Source organism: Mus caroli, chromosome 5 (assembly GCF_900094665.2).
Source record: "Mus caroli chromosome 5, CAROLI_EIJ_v1.1, whole genome shotgun sequence".
NCBI classification, from domain to species: domain Eukaryota; kingdom Metazoa; phylum Chordata; class Mammalia; order Rodentia; family Muridae; genus Mus; species Mus caroli.
The window spans coordinates 4,600,807-4,624,398 of NC_034574.1; the positions used below are offsets into that span (position 1 = coordinate 4,600,807).

Below are 23,592 nucleotides of genomic sequence, written 5' to 3' on the forward strand. Positions count from 1 at the left end.
AGGCCTGCAAATAGTATTGATGAACTCTGCAAAATACAAGAATGGTGAGTAGGTTTATCAATAAGCACAGTAGATATTCGTGATGTGGTACTATATCAAGTATGATAAAAAACTGCCCAGAAAGAGCTACAAACATAGTAAATCTCTTAGGGAGTGAGATGCCCTAACCATGTCACTCAAAGAAGTTATTTAATCAACTAGCTGTCAGGACAAGACCTCTGGGGAGACGCTGAGGTCCCAGCTGACTCCACGGGTCATAGGAAAAGAGTTGCAATCAAGGCTAAGAGTCTGTTTCATAGTTCTGAGAACACACTCCCCTGAGACTGTGAATCTGAACTTCGGCAAGAGCGCCACGGAAGTTAAACCAGATGGTTAGGAGAAAGACAAACTTGAAGAATGATGTATTTTAGACTGTAAAACAGCAACGTAGGTATGCTCTTTCCTCCACGTTGTCATGTTTCTTTGTGTCTGGAAGCACCGTAGGGGTAGATTTGGGTTCCTCTATAGAAAGATACACCAATCCAATTGTATACGTGGTCAGCCCTTCACTTCCATGGGTTTTCCAAGTGTGGTTTCAATAAACAATGAATCAAAACTATTTAGGAAAAAAATATATATTCTTCTTTTCTGCATGTGTAAGCAGGTATTGTTGTTTTATTGTTGTCTTTCTCTCCCAAACAATAAAGTGTGGCATCCATTTAGGTAACATTTGCATTGCATTGTTACCATGTAGGGAAGGAATAAACAGGAGGAGATGCACTGAGCTGCCTGGGTATAAGTAACTTTGGAGCCCTGGAGAACACTGAGATACATCTGCATTTGAGACGAAGACCTGAAAACTCTCCATCTTTTAAGCTCTCACTCTGTTAAAAATCAGGGCTCCTGGCAGGAGAAAGACGCCACTATTTCGTAAGAAGAGAGGCAACTAAGAGGAATGCCTAAGCTCCTTGCCCATGTACTGTTTTCTTAGCTACCCAGAATCCTCTAGCTCTAACAGAAAAGGAGTATCTCTCTGCCTCTCTAGGCTGCAGCTGACCTGGGATGTCCCACCCCAAAGGTTCCGGAAAACCCCTTTTATACCCCGCTTGGCAGCGGAGAACGTCCACATCTGCGAGCCAGAGCTGCACAAAAAGTTCTGGTCCTTCCAGCTGTGCGGGATTCCCAGGTTGAATTCTTCCCGGAAACTTTGCTTCACAGCTCCTCTTGCGAAATCAAGCGGGCCCTCCCTCCGCTCTTTGGCTTAAAAGCGGGAGCCTGGAACCAGCGCTGAGCAAAGGCTGGCTACCTCTGCAAGCCTAGAAGGCAGAGCCCACGGTAGCCGCGCCAGACCAACGTCCCTCCGTCCCTCCGGGCGCCTCTCCGCAGGTGGGTCACTTTACTGGCTCTTTTGCCTTGTTGCTTTCGCCAGGGGCTGAGGTTCCATTTCTGTCAGCCCACCTCCAGCCCTTCTTTTCTGGACTCTACTTTCCAGCCAGCTGATACAGAGATAGAGGCACACTCACCCCCATAGCCTTCTCATAAAAGGCTGCTTCGGGATCAGTTGAGCCATTCAGCCAATCATTACCTTCCTGAGGTTGTATTTATTACTCATCAAGGTGCAGAAGACTCCCAAAGAGAAAGACCCAGCTGGATTCTTTCTCTGTCTAACTGGATTCCTACAAATCTGAAGTGCCCACGGGAAAGGAGCCTGGAAGAACTTAGGTGTGCAGTCCAGCAATATAAGGCTAAATCTAAGGACTTCTTCTCACAGAGATGAAATTGGGCAGTCGGTCTTCCTTGATCTTAATTTAAATATCCTTAAGCAGCTTAGCGATTGCTTTTCTAGAGGTATATTGTTTGTGACGTAGTTTGAGGGAAAGAGCGCCTGTCCAGAGGCAGATGACAGGTGGTTTGGGATTGTTTTTGCCTTTATTATTTTTCAGTGCATGGCTCTTTAAAACATGAACGGTGTATCCTGGAAAGCAAGTCGCCCGAACCACGGATCGGGGTGTTTAGAGTTCTGCTCTTAGTTCTAACTGTGGCCTCAGTTCCACAAATCTAACTTGAAAGCCTATTGGTCCAAGAGGATCCACACAATGCTGCTCTACCAGGGTAAAAACAGCCTTATGACATGAGGTGCTACCGCTGTGAACGGTGTCGAAAGTCTTGCTAATGCTCCAGGTATACCTGAGTAATTACTTTCCATAATAACGCAAGCTTGGTTGTTACAAGGAAATTACCCAACCGTTCTCACAGGAGCATCTAAAAGTTTCACCACATTTATCATTCAGAGAATACTCTGGCTTTCAAACCATTCTTCAGCCTTGCTGTGTGAGAATGTCCAATTCTGTATAAATGGCAGTCATATAAGTGTCACTCACATGAAAGAACCTTTTTTTTTTCTGATCCAGTAGGTGTAATTTTATAAAATGGCACATTTATTTGAAGCAGTAACTTTTTTGAGATATGGCCTTTGCAAGGCCCCGAGTTTTTCAGAGCACTGTGATTTAGCGCGGCGTGAAATCCTACCAGCAAGCATTCTACCTGCATGGCAAACACCACCGGGTCAGAAAACAGGATGGAGCACTCTCAAGTATCAGCCTCAAAGCCGTAAAGTAAATGCTACATGTGTACATTAAATTGGGTCATCGCACTTTCTCCATTTGGCCACATTTATGGTTCTGCTAAAATTCACATAGCAACTGGCAGTGCAGGAAGCAGCACACACTAGACCAGACCTCTGACTTGGGCATGTTCTACAGACAGCTGCCTTTCACAAGCTTACTAAGCTTACTGCTGTTTAGAAGAAAAAAAAAATAGATTTTCATAACCTTTGGTAAAAAAGAAAAAACTAAACCCATTAAGCTCTGCAGTGTATTGCAAGCAACTTTAGAGAAATAGGTTTGTTATAGAACACAAACGGAGTGTCTAAATCACTCCACAGTGCCTTGTCTCTTGAAGGACTACCCTTAAATTACCTGTGCCATCAATGCCAGTGTTTAAATGATATAGATTTCACTTTCAAAGAATACATAGCTGATTCTGCAGTCACAAAAACACGTCAGTTTTTTGTGATCCTCGTTATCTAGTTCCCACCGTAATAAATTTAAGGACTGGAGAGATGGTTAGTAGGTCAGGTACTTGCCCCAAATCCATGAGGACTCAAGTTCGAGCCCTCAGCACTCTCATAAAACCTGGTTCCCATAGCTTATACCTGTAATCTCAGCACTGAGGTGACTGGAGGAAGGCTCCCTGGAGTTCACTGGCTGGCTAGCTTTGTCAAAGCCTGGAGCTGGTGAGCTCCAGGATTAGTAAGACTCCCTGGATAGGAGGAAGGCTGGATGGGAAGAAGGAGGATTAGGTAGCAGGTGTGGGCAGGGGACAAGTAAAATTAATGAGGTGAATATATTTGAAATGCATTATGTACATGAATAAAATGTTATAATGAAGGCCACTATCATGTATAATTAATGTGTGCTAATGAAAACAAATGATGGGAAGCAATGCAGGAAGGTAGCCAGCATTGACCTCTGGCCTCTACACACACAAATAGGTACATGTGCATTCACCTCATGCATACAATTAAATCTAGGTATATTTTATCAGCTGCTGTAAAATCATTTTCTTGGAAGTCTTTAAAAGACTGACAAACTCCTGGTGAGAGGGAATCAAAGTCAACAGAGCCACCCTTTAAAGCTGGAGGCCTTGTTAGGGCACCCAGTTGAGTTGCCATCCGAAGAGAGCACTTGGTAAGCACCTACAGCTTATCTACACATATTTCACACCACAAGAAGCAGGAACAGGCCGTACAGAGTTAATTTTTCCAGATGGGCTTTAGGTCAGACTAGATAATAATAGTAATGAAATTTACAAAGACAGGACCTCTGATGTTACCTGTGTCTCTTTCACATCCAAAGCGAATGGCGCCTTAGTCAATTATAAAGGTTTCTTGAGCAGTTCTCCATGATATTTTAAACCCACTCAGCTGGTTCTCCCTGACTTCCAGGTCATTTCCAAAATGGTTTTAATTAACACTTGTTCTTTTGTTAAGAAGAAGGAAGTACTGCAAAGAGTCAAACTGGGTAACTAACTAAAGGATAATCAATACTTAAGGCATATTTGATAAGAAAATTGCTTGGCCTATATAGAAATAAGTTTTCTCCCACATTTGTTGAAAAATAAAGAACAAAGAATGCTTATGCTGTTTGAAGATTGCCTTTTAGGAACATGGCCTTGCAAAAAAGAATGCCCTGAACTACTAAAAGAAATATTTCCACTGTAATTAAACAGCCTAGAGAGGCAGAGAGATACAACCTAATCTAACTTCTAAGTTCCGCACCACAATCAGAGTTCATCCTGCCATGTGTGGCGAGCTCTTTCCACACTGTACTTTGACAGAAGTGTGTTTCTGAAAGGTAATTTTGAGGGATGTGTGGTTCTTTTAAATTTAAAGTACATCATCAGTCCTTACATCAGAATAAAGTTCACCCTTTTTCTTAAAACCAAAGAAAATGTATGGGAAGGGTAATTTTGAAAAGTTAAGAGCTGTAATTATGAATTAAAAGAAGACTAAGAAGTAACAATCCAATTATATGGCACATCTCTAAAGAAGAGTTATTGAGCAGGGCTGGAGAGATGGTTCTGCAGTAAGAGTAGAAGCCCAGCACTCTTGTAGAGGGCCCAAGATGAATTCCCAGTAGCCATGTCAAGAGATTCACCACTACCTATAACTCGAACTCCAGGGGATTCTTGGGCACCTTTGCGAACATGCACACACACACACACACACACACACACACACACACACACACACATGTGTACACACACACACACTTTTAAAATTTTTTAAGTTTTTAGAACACAAACTAGATAGTCTCTTTGGTCTTGGCACCCAATATTAAGGAACATAAAATACATTAAGAAGGAAGTTGTATCTTCTAGCACACTGTTAGTGGGCAGAGCTGTGGACTTGGGGAACAGGAAGATAGTTGATGTTCAATGGGAAGCTTGTATCTTTCATCGATACATGCTCTTTTTACAATTTGGAAACACTGAACTCACCTTTCAACCTAAGGAAATGGTAGCTGAGGCAACTTGGCAGGCTTTAGTGAACGTTCTCCTCCGTCTCCCAGCAGCATCTGTCCATGCCTGTGCCTGACCCTCATGTGTGTGGTAATGGTTTGGCCCTAAGCTGTCTTCTCTCTGAGACCTGAGCTTCCTGAGGACAGGCACTTTCTGATTCCTCACTTCATGCCTTTGCCTAACACAATGTCTGTTACAAAGAAGCTATGCAAATGTCCTGGAAATACGAAACTTCACCTAATCACTCCCGATGACACTGATTTCTGTGTTGGAAAGATGTTGCCCAAGGATGTACATAGTTAATGACAATGAATGATCTATTACTTTTGGTTAACACCATCAAAGTCCAGATCTTAACCCCGCCCTTTGGAGAGAAGGTTAAGTGTCTTTTTTTTACATAAAAGTAGTCAAATTATTATAACTGTCTTGTTAATAGAAGACAGTATAAAAGTGGTGTCTGTTTCACTTTCTTTTTAGTGACATTATGGTACATTAATGGACCACCACGAAATGTGAAGCCCATTAATAGTTCAAAAAGAACCTGTTTATACTGTATTCTTTTACACACACAGCTGTATTTCTAGTTAATTCTTCTTCAGTATAGAAGTTCAAAGGTAGTTTGTTTATCATCTTCAATTCTGTGACATAGAAATATGGAAAACTAGTCAAAGAAATGGGGGGAGGTTGAAACAGAAACCATGTAGGAACTGGGGAGATGGTGAAGCAGTTCATCACTTAGCTCCTTGCAGTTAACAATAATGTGCCAGGTGTACATTTTTCTCTAGACTGATATCCTAAACTCTCCTTGCCATATTTCTGAGTCATGTCTGAGAAACTGGAAGATATTTCTGGTGGAATGAGTTCACAAAGACTCCCTTTGGGAAGCAAGAGTCCAAGGGTATTGGATTTACAGCCTAAATTGTGTTGGCCCAATGTGTAAGGGAGACAAGAGTATGAGGCTGTTATTGCACTGCTAGAAGTCACATGGATTGTTTTCTAAATTACCCTGGGAGCCTTTGGGGAAGGAATGCCTCTAAGGAAAGATTTAGACATAAAATATAATCAGGATAAAAAAAAAGTGGTTTCATCTATCCACCCAATTGCTTTGCCACCTCCGTAGGCACAGGCCATACTTGGGAGAAGATGAGATGAGAGGTAGGAATGGAGCTGGTGCTGTGGTCCCTGGCTCTCTAAAGAAAACCAGTCCTAATGTGCAGCCTTTGGTGATTTCCAAGATGTGAAAAGTACATGTCTGATTTCAAGCTTCTACCCGGCAAACCAGCTCCAGCCACTAGAGGGAGCTCAGATTGAAATCCTGGTATTAAAAGGGAAAAGCTGTTTTCTCAAAGCATTTATCAACTAGCACCGCTTAGAAGCTGTGTATCATAGTATAATAGAAGGATGGGAGTGGAAGGCCTGTATCCTTCTGATGCTTCTTTTAGAGAAACTGGGACCCATCCCTTAGAGAGCCAGTTTACAAATGGAGGCAAATGTTAGCCCAAAGGTGAAAGACGAAGCAATCCCCAGAAATTTCTAAAAATGGCAAGCTATTTTAAAACAGAATGGAAGGGCCCGTGAGAAGGGTTTCTGAGGAGGCAGGGAGATCAGATACACAGACAAATTCTGTCTCCTGACTGGTTTAGCAGTTACCAATATCTAGATAATAATTCCCAGTGACATGAATGACTATTCATTTTATTTGGACAAGGTTACCTGAAAATTAAAATTGTTAAATCATGTCCTAAACATCTCTGACAACCCCCAAAAAAGCCAAACCCACCAACTGACGCTAAATGTTTGGTAAGTTGCTGGAGATGCCAAATTAGCCAGATGTTCATAGAATGTCAGATACCCTGCAGTCAGCCATCAAGAGAGAACGAATTCTCTGCTGGTGGTGACCTCTGCCTTCTGCTCCTGCTGCCACATCACTGATGAACTAGAGATTTGTAAGTTGGTCCCGATTGAAAGTCCTGGTAGTTGTCAAGGTAAATTAACCAAGGCATAACTGAATCTCTAGCCATCCCATGTACCACAGGCCTCAAGTAAAGGGTCTAATATGCCCAGGTAGCAGACACTGAACCTACATGGCCAAGAAATCACAAAACTATCTTAACTTACCCTGACAGATAGTGCTGAGTTATCACTGTAACACCGTGCACCCATGTGATGCCCAAATGGACTACAATACCAACAAAGAACTTTCTAAAAATAATTCCTCCACACTGGAATTAAGATATATAACAGGCCTACACTACTATGTTGTCATCCATCTCTGAAAGGGAATGAGGATTCTGTCCCCTGACAGGATCACTGGAGTTCAGCTACCAACGCAGCTCATTCCTGCCTGGACATTAGCAGTTCATGTCAAAATATATAAACCACACAATATTAATGCGAAGGTTCTCTCTAGTTACATTCTTATGACTTAACCAATTTGTACACTAAGTTTTGTGTATCATTCTGTTGGTTAATAGGAGAACACAGAGATTAGTCATTGACTAGGCTTCCCTGAGATAAACAGCATTTCTCACAAAGTAATGCTGTAATCTATTTTCCAGACACTAACTCTCAGTTGAATAAATGAGCAATAGGCATCAACTTCTGATGAACTCTGTGGCACACACCTGTTGGCACCCAGGACTTCAGCATAGGAAAGCCCTAAATTTAAGGCCCACCTTGGCTACATAGCAAGTCCTAAGCCAGCTGGGCAGTATGGCAAAACGAGACAACGTCTGGGGACGTACGTCTGGGAACGTATGCTATTATTAATTTTAGTTACCAGAATGGTTTTGTAAATTACACAATGGTGACTTATCCTATATGTGTTTGCTGTGAGTTTTACTTCAACTGACATATTAGGAATTTAGTGTGCAACCCCGTGTATCTGTGAGAAGTACGCACATATCAGAGGACGAAGCTCAGGTGGTAGAGTGTTTGTACAGCATGCACAAAGCCACGGGCTTGAATCCTAGCCTACTCTGGTAACCCCAAACACTCAGAAGGTAGAGCAGGGGATCAAAAGTTCAAGGCTACCCTCTGCCTGAACTATATGAGATTGTCTCCGACAGCACAAATAAAGTTATGTATATTAGATGCAGGGTCTAAAACTTAGTTTTCATGAGCTCTAAATTTCTGTGAGGTCAATCTTTTCTTCAGAGTATTTTTTTACTGTTAAATAAGTACAAGCTTTGTGTGATGGCCATTGGTATTTCCATTCTGTTCTATATGATCATCACTTACTGAAGCTTTATGATCAATATTCAGTTAAAGATGGATGCTGCTGACAGGTTTGGAGTATCCCTTCAGAGAATCTCTCATGTTCTTCAGTCATCTCTCAATCACAGAGATCTACAAACACATAAAGCATCTAGTAGTCTTCCATTTCATATACCCAACAGAGAAATTGGCTACCAACTGCCAAGTATTGCTTCCCAGTCAAGGTAATTACATGTACTGTTGCTTTTGGACACAGAGTCTTCCTGGGCAACCCTGGCTGGCCTGGTTCCTCTAGAGCCTAGGTTGGCCTGACATTCAAAACCGTTCTTCTACATCACCACCCTCGTGCCAGGACTAATTAAACTATTTTAGTGATGATTTTGTAAAGATAGCCTTTAATACCACAACGGATAACATATACATACTTACTTTCCCCTCTGACTGCAAGGGATCAGCTTGATAGAAGATATCACATAAAATGCACCATCCCTGTCAAACCTGAATTTCATAGATTTAGTGTGAATGTGCTTCAGGCTTTGCAAAGGATATGGTTGCTCTAAAACTTACTCATTCGCTGAAACTCAAATTTAATTGGTATCATGTGTTTTTACTTATTAAATTTGGCAGTCCTCATTGACATGCATCTCCTTGAAGAGACTCACGTTGAGCAGCACTCAGAATCTTACTGCTCCTCTCAGAGCAATTTTACTCTGTAACCCTATTCTGTATTGTTTGGAGCACTTCCACCGTCTAACCCAGCCTATTGGTTATTAAATAATGTTGTCCAATTTTCGATAATAATACACAGACAGGTTTTGAAGCATACAGATCCAGAGCTTTGACTTTCTTCTTCCAGGGGATCAATGCACTCTATAAGTCATCTGAATGCTTTGCCTCTTCATCCTCACTGGGCCTGTGGGCTGGTGGTCTGTGTACGCGCGTGTATCCAGGGTGGATAGTTTCTGAAGAATTCAGATGTTTGAAGCAGCATTTGAGAATTCTAAGCTGGATTCTCAAATGGAGAAAAAGGCAGCATGACTCTAAAGGCTGTTTCAAGTAAATGACTAACCAGCCACCGTGCTTTGCTGTGTGTTGCTGTTAAAGAACTCCATGGGAGACTTGGGTGGTTTTCTCGGGTTGGGTAGCAGCTCTCTGTAATATTTCCTTGACAGAGTGACAGAGAAAAGCTACGTGCAGTCTGAGGCCGAGTCTTGAGTCTGACATTCTTGGACTCTGTCCCTTGTGAGGTGTGCACAGTCGGGCCTCATTCAGCCTTTGGATTTCCTCATAAAGAGAGGAATTCTAGCCTTCAGTCAAGATTACAGGGAAAACTTGTGAAGAAGGTGAAATGTGTCAAGAGTCATTCAGTTTTTGTGCAAGCTCTCAACCTGATTTGAATGTGCCACTGGGCCAGAGACATACTACTTCATAGAATAACACTTTATAGAAGTGTGTGTTTCTCCAAAATCCTTAATGATCCCACGAAATCTTTCATGACTGAAGTCAGGAAAGTGTGATGCCTGTCTGTACTCCAGAGGCAGCCCCTCCTCCTCACTCCACCAAGATCTCTGAGTGGGTCCTCTCTGCCCACCTATGAGCTGGCCCATGACGCTACTTCCTGAAACTAAAAGTTGTGTGTTGTGTCAACAGTAATTTTCTCTTGAGATTTGCTTTGATTACCTCCAAAGCTTTTACATATGAAATTTATTTTTGCATTTTTACTTTGCATAAAAACATAAAATTGGGTTAGTTAATAAGTACGCTGACTCTAGCTGTGTGTAAATAACTGACAGTCAGTGTTTATGTAAATAATTTGAATTTTCTTTCATTTTTTTAGAATTAAAGATGACAGAGAAAATCATGGTGGCTACTTACTTTTAAAATTATGTGTGCCAAACAGAAGAGATTTTCTTTCTTTTCTCCTCTAGAAATGCCATTACATATATAAATATTTACATTTTTTCCTCTTTATTCTACAAACCTTGGGGATGAAACAAATGGCCCATTTTCTAATCTCAGGATGAGAAAGTACCATGTTTTGGAAGAGCCATGATTAGGTCGTTGACATGCTTACTAAAGGACCTGAAAAAGACATTCTCCCCTAAGGTACTGACCGTGGTAAAATGTGCCATTTGATACCAGGGTTCTAGAACACAAATAACTGTAAGTTTTCAGTTCTCTTTTAAATGAAGTCTATACTCTAATCCATCATTAGAAACTTCTTTCTATTCATTAGCTATCTACAGGCTACTATTGCATGAGTGTGTGTGTGTGTGTGTGTATATGAGAGAGAGAGAGAGAGAGAGAGAGAGAGGGAAAGAGAGAGAGAGAGACCATGTACATACACAGATATATGTGTGTGGAGACTACATATCAATAGACAGGGTTGTTAAGTATGAGACATCAGCCTTGGGATTTTATAAGACAAGATCTCACCATTTCCTAGCATTCACCAATTAAGCTAGATCTAGAGATTTTCCTATTTCCGCCTCCCTTCCCTGGGATTACAAGCATCCACTACACCTGGCTTTTAACCTGAGTGCTAGGTCCTCAGGATGATATCGAACAAGTACTTTTCAACTGAATTGTCATCATCTTGGAAGTCCAATGAATTAATATGTTTAACACAGCTCATGAATTTAATCTCCTAAAATTTTAATTAATCTGTTTAATGAATTTTAAATTTTTAAAACATTGATTTTTTTAAAAGTATATAAACTCAAAAGGAAATTTTGTGAATATGCAAGATTATTCTACAAATTCAATGGAGAAGGAGTTAGACTAGCTATAATAGTTTTTTAAAGAATACATTAGATAGAGTGACTATCGATTTTTTAGACATGTGTCTATGTCTAAACATTATATATGTATACACATATATGCATATATATGCATATATACATACATGCTTATAGCTATCAGTATTATATGGAATAGGCAAAAATCATATCCATAGATTACTGGAGCAGAATAGAGACCCCAGAAAATGACCCACACGTACATGGATTATTGATTTTTAACAAAGATGCAAAAGCAATTAATAAAACAGGATATTATTTCAACAAATGAAGGATAAATGTTTAGTTAATTTATATAGGCAACACACACACACACACACACACACACACACACTTACCTAACTAAGCCTTAAACTTTGTAAAACTGAGCTAAAAATAGATCATAGTTAATTTTTACACTTTCAGAAAAATATCTAGAACCCAGGGCTTCATGAAGAGTTTTTAGATATCAAAAGAATAATCTATAAAAGAAAAGAATCAATAAATTAATGTCATGAAGTTTTAAAATTCTTTTTCTACAAAGACCCTATAAGACATGAAAAAATATCAGGCTAGGAGAACATATTTATAAATCATGTATCTAACAAGAGTCTTATATTTAATATGTCTATCCACATATATGAAATATAATTTTTAAAAATGGGCAAAAAGCTGTGTGTTGTGGTTCATATCCATAATCCCAGAACTTGGGAGGGTCAGGAAGAATGATTGTGCAAGTCTGAGACTACCCTGGACTATAAAGCTGTCTAGACCAGCCTGGACTAGAGTAAAACTTTATCTTTGGGAATGAAGGGACAGTGGGAGAAAGATAGGAAGGGAAGGAAGGGAAGGAAGGAGGGAGGGAGAAGAGGAGAGGAGGAGACCAGGAGAGAGAGAGAATGGGCAAAAGACATGAAACAATGTCTCACCAAGGATGATAAACAAATGCATAACAAGTAAGTGCATAACAAGATGTTCAGTGTCATTTGCCATTAAAGACGTGCTAATTAAAACCACACTGAAATAACAAAATAAAATAATAAATAAAAAATACTGGAACTCCTACACCACTAAGGAGGAACATAGAACAGTGTGGTCTCTGGAGAGTGGTCAAGAAGCTCACTCTGAAACTGAGCAGGGACTTGCACTATGACCCAGTCATTTCACGGAGCCTTTGTCCCAAACAAATGGAAACTTACTGTCATGCCAGACCTGGTACATGAGTGCTTACTGCAGTGAGCCAAGTTAGAGACACCTAAAAGGTTCTACATTAGATGAAGATAGCTCTAAAACAGGGAGTATAACTAAGCGGTATGTTATATGCTTGGCACATGCAAGCTTTCGATTTGGTCTCCAGGAACAAATTTTTTAAGTGAAACTGAAATAACGTGTGAATAATGTTAAACAAAACAACATGGATGACCCTCAGGGGCATTGTCCTGAGTGAAAACAAACAAGAGGGAAAACAGAGGGCTATCAGCTTGTTTCTATAGCCTGTGATGTCATTTCTGTAACATTCTCAGAAAGACAAAACTATAGAGAGCTGGTTAAAATGGACTCTAAATCAGAACCAACTCTGGAGAGAGATGTGTGTGACTAGGAAGAGAAGTAGCAGAGATGCCCAGTGCTGGAATGGTCTATATCTCTTTCCCATTTGCTCACATGACTCTCATGCTGGGGGGAGGCATCAGTAGGAACGTCTCTACAGACTGCTGCCTCTGTTCCCGATGCCTGGGGTAGAGTGAGCAGACAGAAGAGCATGATGGACGTGATGAATGTGATGGACGTGATGGACGTGATGGGCGAGATTCTTCTTCACCTCGATGACAGCTGTGTCTGTGACCATCAAAGTGACCTTTGTCCCTTTGCAGCCTGTGTATACATTCCTGTGGAATCACTTCACCTTCCACTCTATGGAAGGTGTTTCCATAGGAAGTAAACCATTCTGGAGGCCCTTCAAGCTAGGAAATTCCTGTTCTTTCTAGTTACCCAGCTGAGGGTGTGTAGTGCCCACAAGGCCAAGAGAAAGAGAACACAGTTGTTGTAATTCTTTAACCCATTTTACCTTCAGTAAATACTCTGTATGTGTGCTGCCTTTCTTACGATTTCCTGTTTTCCTGAATTTTATGTCTAACAGTAGGCTAGGAAATTTTGAAAAGTCTGAGCAGGAAACCTTCCCACCTTCATGAACCCACGTTTCCATGTAGCTATTCTGAGGTACAAATATGTCTGACATGGGTGTGGTAACCCTCTTTGTGTAGCACCAATTGTAAAACAAGCCCTACGCATACATCCTATTTTTGTAAACATCTATAATTACAATATTTTTCCAGGAGCTCAGGATCAAATCTCCAAAGAAATGCTAAATTTTTTCCACATTATTTGTTTTTATCATTATTCTGAGTAATCTTGCAAGCAGAGGACTGTGTGCCAAAGATTTACTAGAGACCTCATTCTGGGAAGCGGAAGAGAGGGCAGAGGGCATGGCCAGGGAACATGGAAAGACAGTGCAAGAGGGCCATGGGTTAACCATGGTCACAGATAATGAGTGCTCTGGTCCACTGGGGCCTTGTGAGGAATCTTAGGAAATATGTCAGATTGAGTGCCAGAAGACAAAAGAGCCACAAAAGAAAGACAGAGTTCACAGAGGCCTTCCCCCTGTTGGTTTGTGGTGCCCCCATGGACCCTGTATGCCTGAAGGCTAAGCAGGCATGGGTCTTAGAGAAGCCCTATGACAAGAAGCAAGAGGTACAGATGGAATGGAAGACCCAAAACTAAGTTTCTACTGGGCAGTGTTTGCTGAGCAGAGCTTAGTTTCTGCCTGGAGACTAAAAATAGAACCAGGAAAATTTAAAGTGAGTCTCAAGCTGTGGCCATAAAGTATAACCTTAGCGCGTCTACCCTGGTCATCAGGAAGTGCTTGGGGAATAAGTAAGCTGCATTTTCTTTTATTGGGCCAGTCAGTAATATTTTATTATCCCCTTACCAGTTTTTACATCTGCAATTTACCCAGTGACATCTCTGCAGTTTGGAAAGTGCAAACAAATTTTAAGAGTTGGAGGAACCAACATCCCAAGAATTTTACCTTCAACTGCCAAGGTATACCTTAAGAGGATAATAAATTAAAATATGAAAAAATACAAATAAGAGAAATTCATACTTCACCCATTTCTACATAAGTGTTTTGATATGTTCGTATGGTCTATAGCCATTTCACAAAAGAAATTATTTATAAAAAATAATAAGTGGAGAAAGCAGACACATTCTAGTCTCTGGTTCCGATTTTTTAAATGTACTTAAAATAATCACAGTTATGTTGGCATGATTGCTGCTCAAGTTATATGCTTTATATACATATTAAGTAATTAGTAGGTTAAAGTCCTTAGATTAAAAAATAGATTAAATAACCTATTAATGATAAACTTGCATTCATTCCTCAAGAACTGTTTCAAGATACATAAATTAAGCTTCAATATCTCATAAGCAGATACTATCTCTCATCTTAAATAAGACTGAGTTTGAATAAGCTACCAAAGGCCATATTGCAAGTTATTCTGTGCAGAAGTGGTCTGAGGAGATGGCTCAGTCAATAACGTGCTTGTCTTACAAGCACAAGGACCTGAATTAGATTCTCTGACCCATGTACAAGTTCTAAGCATAGAGGGTTTTCATAATCTCAGAGCTTGAGAGCTGTATATAAATGGGTCCCTGAGTTCACTGCTGGGTAACCTAGCCTTGCTTTAGGCCCATAGGAGACCCTGTCTAAGGAGATAGAGAGTTTTCATGAGGATGATACCCAAAGTTGTTCTTGGTCTCCACAGACATACACACACACACACACACACACACATATACACACATGCACACACACACATACACACACGCACACATACACACACACATACACACATGCACATACACACACACATACACACACACATACACACACACACATACACACACACACACATATACACACACACACATACACACACCACATTGTAGTAATTTCCAACCCCAATAAGCCCATATAAAAACCACACAATCCATTTTTTATATTTATAAGCTAGATTTTTACAAAACTTTAGAGAATGTTAGAATGCATCAATTCATAGTGGTCAAATGGCCCAAACCACCTGGAATTGCTGCATTTATAACAATCAGTGAGAAGATTGCTGCAGAGAAGTTAGTCTCTTAGTGCTGGTGAATTTACCAGTTCTATAATTTCTGTACACAGTAATCCAGTATGAGGAACAAAACATTAGAATAAAGTAGTAGGGGTCAAATGAGGAGAGGGGTACACAGTAGGTGCACAGAACGGAATGGTAAGCGTATCAGGTGACAGCCTGAAGATTTTCTCTATGAAAATAGTTGTTAATTGGTGGGCAGTAGTGATACACAACTTTAATCCCTGCACTCAAGAGGCAGAGGCAAGTAGATCTCTATGAGGCTGGTCTGATCTGCAGAGTGTGAGTTCTAACACAGCCTGGGCTACACAGAGAAACCCTGTCTTGAACACATCAATATACACAGATATACACATATATAGTCGTATATAATATTGTATATGTGGATGTTAACTGATTAGCTGCTAGTTAAATTTGCTAAATACTAATTTGCCTCATAGATGATAAGAACTTTTGAAAGGGCAGCCGTGCTTGCATATGAAGAACCATCTTCAACCCCAGATACTTTCCCACATGTGTTCATGCCCTTCCTGATACCTGCTGAGGGCATCTCCAGATAGTTTGTAAGATGATTCAGTTATGTTGGTTAGTCACAGTTTCTGCGATGGTACAGGAACGTCCTGTATTTCTTATCTCTCTCATGAGTCCTGCCTCAGTGCAGAGGCCTGCATGGTCTGTGTGTGCTGCAATCGCACAACCTCAGTCAGGCGCAGCTAAGATGACAGGGCTTTGTCGTGAGCTGAACACAAAAGGAAATGTCCAAAGCTCCCTTTTTTAAAAGGTGCGGTTTTGTGTGTGTGTGTGTGTGTCTGTGTCTGTGTCTGTGTCTGTGTGTGTCTGTGTGTCTGTGTTTCGTGATTGACATGAAAGCTACTGTGTAAAGGCCAACACCGTTAGAGTTGGTGTGGGAACTGCACATGTGACTCACTGATGTTACTTTTAGCCCGGTTGAATGAGAGAAGTCATGTCTTTGGCAACATCCTCTCTTGCCGCTTCTCTCTCCCCTGCGTGTCAGCCCCTCCTCTTGACTGCACCCCTTGCTTGAGACACGGGGAGGACCCTGCTCCTTCTGCCACTCCCATTCCATCCTGCTCATACTTAACAAATATTTGCCAACTGTCTAGCCCTTGGTAGACAGTGCATTTCTCAGCATGGAAAAATAAATCATTAAAATTCCCATCCCTACCCAAGAGGAAAAAAAAAAGAAACTCTACATTAGCTGACGGTTTCAAGTAGAACTTGAGAAAATGTATCCTGAAAGAAGACATATTATCCCCCACAAGACGAGAGAGTGAGATAAATTACTGTGTGAACTTGTATAAAAAAACGAGCTTCTGAATACGAATTGTGGCTGGATTCCCAGGCAAGATATTCAATTGTTTTTGTAAGCATGGCACCTTTTCCTCTGAATGTCTTGGGGTATCTCAGTTACATGCTGATGATCCGTATTTCGTTTGTTTGCTTTTCAGTAATGGAGAAAGCACGTGCAGATGAGTTTCCTCTGACTACTGATTCCTCAGAAAAGCAAGGAGTTGTCTGCATTTTCGGAACAGGGGATTTCGGGAAGTCACTGGGATTGAAAATGCTTCAGTGTGGCTATTCTATCGTTTTTGGGAGTCGAAACCCCCAGGTGTCCAGCCTTCTGCCCAGGGGGGCAGAGGTCCTGAGCTATTCAGAAGCAGCATCCAAGTCTGACATCATAATCCTAGCCACGCACAGAGAGCACTATGATTTCCTCCCAGAACTAGTTGATTGTCTCAAAGGAAAAGTATTGGTAGACGTCAGTAACAACCTCAAAATCAATCAGTATCCAGAATCAAATGCAGAATACCTTGCTCAGCTGGTGCCAGGAGCCCACGTGGTCAAAGCATTTAACACCATCTCAGCCTGGGCTCTCCAGTCAGGAACACTAGATGCAAGTCGGCAGGTAAGATTAAATGAACTTGAATTCAGTCGTTTAAAGGTGAATGTTTTAATATGTCCATACCTGAATACAACTCTTTTAAAATTCCTATTAAATATTTCATTTTTCTAATTGTGCTAAGGGCAATTTCTTAGGGTTCATTGAGAAGTGTAGTCTATTGTGGTTCGTGTGTATTAGTAGTTTGATGGGACCGAATCATGTCTGAATCTAGAATTCTCTTGCCAGACTGGAAACAAACTATTTGTTGACTCTGTTTTCACTTGTGTGAAACTGGGCCCATTTATGGCCCGAGTTTAGCCACAGTCATATATGATGTGGTGCCCACATTCAAGAGAAAGATGAAACCACTCATGCTGCAGAGAATCTCAGCTTATAGCAACATTATGTGCCTAACATTACCCTCAACCAAAGAGCTTGGTCTTTCGCTGTCCGAAACACACATGCCAGTTCGTTCACAGCTTCATCTTGCTAGATAAAATTCTTTATCTCTGTTTCAAAAATAGTTTGCTGTTGTATTTTTTATGTGGTGCCTATATAAAGCTTAATGGTAATCATTAAATAAAGGAAATAATAACTATGGAATTCATTATTTCGACTCAGGTATTTGTCTGTGGAAATGACAGCAAGGCCAAACACAGAGTGATGGACATTGCTCGTACACTTGGGCTCACCCCACTGGACCAAGGATCCCTCATGGCAGCCAGTGAAATTGAAAACTACCCTCTGCAACTATTTCCAATGTGGAGGTTTCCTTTCTATTTGTCCTCTGTGCTGTGCGTCTTCTTCTTTGTGTACTGTGCAATACGAGAGGTGATATACCCCTACGTGAATGGGAAGACAGATGCTACGTTCCGCCTGGCCATTTCCATCCCGAACCGTGTCTTTCCTATAACAGCGCTGATCCTGCTGGCCTTGGTGTACCTCCCTGGTATTCTCGCTGCCATTCTGCAGCTCTATCGAGGCACAAAGTACCGCCGATTCCCAAACTGGCTTGACCATTGGATGCTTTGCAGAAAGCAACTGGGCTTGGTAGCTCTGGGATTTGCCTTCCTTCATGTCATCTACACACTTGTGATTCCTATCCGTTACTATGTTCGATGGAGGCTGAGAAATGCAACCATTACTCAGGTAAATTTCTTCTCCTCTGTATTTCTCAGCTCCTTAAATCAAAACACCATCTTGCTCTACCACAATCCATTTCACAACTGCAGAACATTGTTCCCCAAAGTTGGTCTTTTGCTCTGTTTTGTGCTTTAAACAGTTTATGATTTAGGCCTAGCTGACCTCAAACTCATGGCTTTTCTGCCTTGATCTTCCAAATTCTGGGATTAGAAGCATGAACTTTCATACCCACTCAGCATCTTTATTTTTTTTAATTATCAATAACCAGAAACCCTATCCTGGGGCTTGCAAACTAATCCAATTGTGATCACATAGAACTACTGAAAATAAAAATTAGAGTCCAGACTCATGTGACTCTAGATTTATAATCCTGGGCTCACAGAGACTCTGACCAACTGACAGATTCAGGTAAGAGTCACTAAACACACAACCTTCCTTATGTTTCAAGCTTCTGATTTTGAAGTCTAAACTACTGTCCACAAAGTATGGAGTTGACCAAACATGTGCTACAACACTACCAACAAATTCATAAAAGGGTGCTTATAAATCCATTAATGGTTGACTTGTGAGAAATTGTTCTCAATATATGGAAAACCAAATGATTCTGAACAAATATCAAATACTATCTAATGAATAAATACTCAAAGATGAAATCAGCACAAGTAGCCTTTCAGAATTTACAGCAGAGATGCTGCAAGACTGGTCTGATTTAGAAATGAATGGTCTCTAAATATCTTGTAACATTCTCTAAGGCTATTTAGTCAATAACTTCAATAACTTGCCGGTACTGTGTCCACAGTACCCTCACACATTCCCCAACAAAAGTTTCTTGTGTAAGGATCACACTACATGGCCTGATTCTTCTCACACTGTGATATGAAAGATTTAATGCTGTGTGATGACATAATCAGCATGAAAGACCCAAACGTGTGTGTTCGTGTGCAAGCGTTTGTGTGTGCATGTGTGTGTGTGTGTGTGTGTATTTGTGTGTGTGTGTGTAAGAAAGGAAGAAAGATAGAGAGTAAACATAATATAAAAAGTGAATTTTGACATATCTGTTTAATAACACTGTTTTTGTTTGAGAAACAGAAAGCCATGTACTGAAGAAGATTAGCACAAATATTGACTTGTTTTAGATATATAAGATGAATTAAAACCCCCTATGTGACTCCTAGAATTATAACAAAATTGCAGAAGAATCAATTAATTACCTTTTCTGCTCAAAACATTCAAAAGTACTTTCCAAAGCTATTCGTAAGTGGTCAATAAGAAATGATACACAATTTGCTTTGTGCAAGTTACACAATGAGAGAGGTGTGTTTCAGTCCCCCTTGTAATTGTTTCTAATTTTTCATAGGCCCTAAGTAATAAAGACAGCCCATTTATTACCTCTTATGCCTGGATCAATGATTCCTACTTGGCGCTGGGAATCCTGGGATTTTTTCTGTTCCTTCTGTTGGGAGTCACTTCCTTGCCATCAGTAAGCAACATGGTCAACTGGAGAGAGTTCCGGTTTGTCCAGGTAAGTGTATCAGATTTAAACATCTTGGTATTTCAAAAGGAATATAGCTTTTTACAAATGTTCCAGTTTTACTCTCATATCATGCCTAAGTTTTCCACTTGGCTCCCGTACTTCCCTAGTCACATTATTAGCAGTTCAGTCAGAAAAATGAACTCAGACACTGACAGACAGACTCGATACGGGTATGAGTTCCTGCTTGGGACAGCTTGCCGAGACCCTGAATATACCCAGAGCCACCATCGAGACTACAGAGTGAAGGGCACCAAGAAGCTATTAACTATGTGTGGAGTCACCAGGTAGAAAGGTGAAAAGGACGCAAAGACAAAATTCAGTTTTACAATCTGGACATATTGATAAGAAAAGGGAGTTTTACCATAAAGCTTAAAACTTCAACAAAAATTTGATAAGTATCATCACCCTAGACTTATTCCTGGCCTGTGTGAGAGAAATTCAATTTGTCCAAGTATTAACCACCAGACACCTCATAAAAGGCGGTACCTATTCCAGGAGAGCAGTGGTCCTCACAGTGTCTATCGCATGCAGAGAAGCAGCTAAAGCATCACCCAGGGAACTTGTTAGGCCACAAAGCTCCAGGCCCCACCCAACTCAGGCAATGAGAGGCTCTGAAGACGGAGCCCAGAAATGTGTTTTAACAAGCCCTCCAGATAATTCCCATGCATGTTCCTTGTGCAACAGTATAATAAAACAGACCATTAGTAACTGACATTAGATTTGGTTATCAAATCCAGCTGTTTCTCTGAGAGGCCAAATGTAGACAAATTCAAGGAATTAAGACAGAAAGGAAAACTGAGCTTCAGAATTCAGGGCCTCCACAATACTTAGCAATACTGTGATGGAAATGGGCTAGCCTCTGGCCTTGAACCAGTACTGTGATGGAAATGGGCTAGCCTCTGGCCTTGAACCAGTAACAGAAGAGAATGCAGAGCTTGTAGAAGTCATTCGGTCCTGAACACCTGATAAGATGACCCATAAAAAGAGTTCCCTCTGTGGACAGAAATGGTGCATTCATGTCTCCTAACCTAAAGAGTTTATTCCTAGGACGTTTTTCTTTGTCAAGTCAGGTTAACATAAAACTTGGATGTCATCAATAAACAAGCCTTTTTATAGTTTTAATGAAATGTTTTATCATCCTGAAGAAAGATTATAATTTTTTTCTAAACCTAGCAGTGTTCTAAATACCATAACAGCGTCATGAATTTGTGGTTGTGGACAAGTAAGCTTCATTGGCACACAGTATTTCACTGAAAGTTGTGAATGATGTTGACTTCTATTTTTTGTTTGTTTATTTGTTTATAGTCCAAACTGGGTTATCTGACCCTGGTCTTGTGCACAGCCCATACTTTGGTGTATGGTGGAAAGAGATTCCTCAGCCCTTCGATTCTAAGGTGGAGCCTTCCTTCGGCTTATATTTTGGCACTCATCATCCCCTGCGCGGTGCTGGTGTTGAAGTTCATCCTCATCATGCCATGCATAGACAACACCCTCACTCGCATCCGCCAGGGCTGGGAAAGAAACTCAAAGTACACACAATCAGCACTGAACGGAAAATCGGATATTTAAGCTACAGTTGAATTTGCCAGAGTTTCTGTACTATTGCAGTAAATGTTTAAAGCATAATGTATCCAGTTATAAGAAAGCATTTTCTCTTGTCATGGTCCTAACTTTATCATCATAGTAGGAAGTGTTGCCTCACTTTGAAAGACCAGAGTAGCAAGGGAGCCCTCACTGCCTCAGTCACGTGATGACTCATTGCGGGCCTCCCTCACTTCCTTTCCCAGAAACCCCAGGGATGCCACTGTGATTATGGGCAACTTGAATGATGCAATGTTTTGTAGAGTTCTGGAAGAGTGTGCGCAACTTCCTTCCCTAACTCAAGGGCTGATGTAAGTGAAAAAGCAACACTGGTCATACTAAAGGTTTTGCTTGGCATGCCTAGAGAATGCCCCAAATGAAGTAGACAGAAAGAGGGTTAGTTCGTTTCCTGGAAGGAGTGGTGATCATAACTATTGTCATACTGATCTGGGGCTATTTGGGCTTTAGCTGTAGTGCTGAGCTCAAACCTAAGGCCTTATACATGTTAGATAAATGATATGTTACTGAGCCACACACACCCCAGCCGTGCCATAGTGAGTATGTAGTCATGTGTACCCCTTGATTTTTTGCTCTTACCAATACTGACACTTACTATGGGGAAATATTTTATACTGCAACAAAATTGGTTTGAAGTAGCTGTTCCTTGGATATATGGAAAGCTATGTAATTGTCCCAAGATTCTTCCTCCACAAGGGACCGCTTGAGGGGAGATGGGGTAAGAGTTGAGCAGCGATCCTAAGTTAAGGGACGATGGGGAAAGAGTGGACGATCCATTGGGTTTTTCAAGTGCCGCAGGCAGACACAGGCTGATAATAGCCTTGTACAAAAATGTCAGATAAGGCAGAATTTTAGCTAGTAAGCTACGCAAATACTACTACAGTTTCACTGTGCTGTTTGGGATCACTTGCGGTGGTGGAGTGCTTTCTTCATTATACATTGCAAATACTGTTCAGTATTAAGCATCTGTGAAATTAACTTCTAGTACAAACATGTAGCTTCCATAATCTGCCTTTGTTATCATTGTAAGTGGTGCAGTTAAGAGGAACCATCTGAACTCGTTGGAGCGAGGAAAGGATAGCTGAGAGAATGGTGGAGTGCTAGGGTGTAGGCGAGCAGCAGTGGGTCATGGGTCAGATGCAGCCAGCTCGGGCTTCCTGTGTGCACAGTGCCTTTCCCAAGGTGACCGTCAGCAGGCTGAGAATCCCTAGCTCTAGCCTGGAGCTAAAAGGAGATCTTTGCATAATCTTCCCGTGGGTCACTGAAATAAAGAAAAGGCATTGAGTTTGACATTTTTCTGCCTAATCTACAAAGGCTGTTTATTTTTCATTTTTCTAGCTTTTATATCGTATATTGTACATGATATCATACATTGCTCACAATCCAGGGTTTTTTATATAAAGCTCTTATATAACACAGACATTTCTTTTACTATTGCCCTAATAAAACATATAGAGTATATTCAGTTTTTACTAAGAGAACAATTGAGGTAATGTCTTTGTACTAACAAAATATTTCTGTATTTTCAATTATTTCCTTGGAATATTTTCCAAGAGTTAATAGTATAAAATTAAAGAATATTTGATAACATTTGCTGTGGTGCCAGTTTTTAATATGACTTTCTCAATTCCCTTGATATACCATTTCAGATTTGGGATTTTGCTTCAATTGTAATTTCCTGTGAATAGCTATAAAGATATAAAGAATACACTTCAGTAAGTTACCTTTGATGAAGTCATGCAAGAATTCCAAGAACAGAAAAACTCGGAGCAGAACAAGGGCATTGGCATGGGCGGGGCAGACCCTGGAATTCCAGTAAAGTTGGGAAAACACATGGCCAAGACCCCATGTCACACAGAACAACCAAGTGTCCCGGGCTGATCAGAGGGTTTGCTGCTGCAGGCTGAACACCCCAAGTTTAGTCAAGGGAGGCATTTGGAGTCAACCACGTTCCCATTTCAGTAAGAGCCAAAAAATAAGAAAATAAGATAGAAAATGCCATTTCTAAGTACAGCACATAAAGCGAAAATTCTACTCTACACTATAATCTACTGAACACAGTCTAACTTGGTACTTAATACAAGCAGTCATCAAGCCTGAAATCAAAGAAAGATCCAGTGTGTAAGGAGCCGTCCTCACACTTGCCATTACAAGATGGCGCTGATAGCACTG

At 40.8% G+C, this 23,592-nt stretch overlaps 1 protein-coding gene across 2 annotated transcripts; it reads left to right on the forward strand.

The window, feature by feature from the left end:
- Positions 1 to 1,098: 1,098 nt before the first annotated feature.
- Positions 1,099 to 22,710, forward strand: Steap4 (STEAP4 metalloreductase). 2 transcript variants are annotated; one of them, XM_029477705.1, is made up of 6 exons: positions 1,099 to 1,365; positions 14,044 to 14,153; positions 16,711 to 17,168; positions 17,766 to 18,293; positions 19,645 to 19,809; positions 21,127 to 22,710. In XM_029477705.1, exons 3-6 carry the CDS (start codon positions 16,713 to 16,715, stop codon positions 21,388 to 21,390), a joined length of 1,413 nt encoding a protein of 470 aa, XP_029333565.1. In that variant the 5' UTR covers positions 1,099 to 1,365; positions 14,044 to 14,153; positions 16,711 to 16,712; the 3' UTR covers positions 21,391 to 22,710. The 2 variants fall into 2 exon arrangements, with proteins under 2 accessions (XP_029333565.1, XP_021019512.1); XM_021163853.2 differs by lacking the exon at positions 14,044 to 14,153.
- Positions 22,711 to 23,592: the final 882 nt, after the last annotated feature.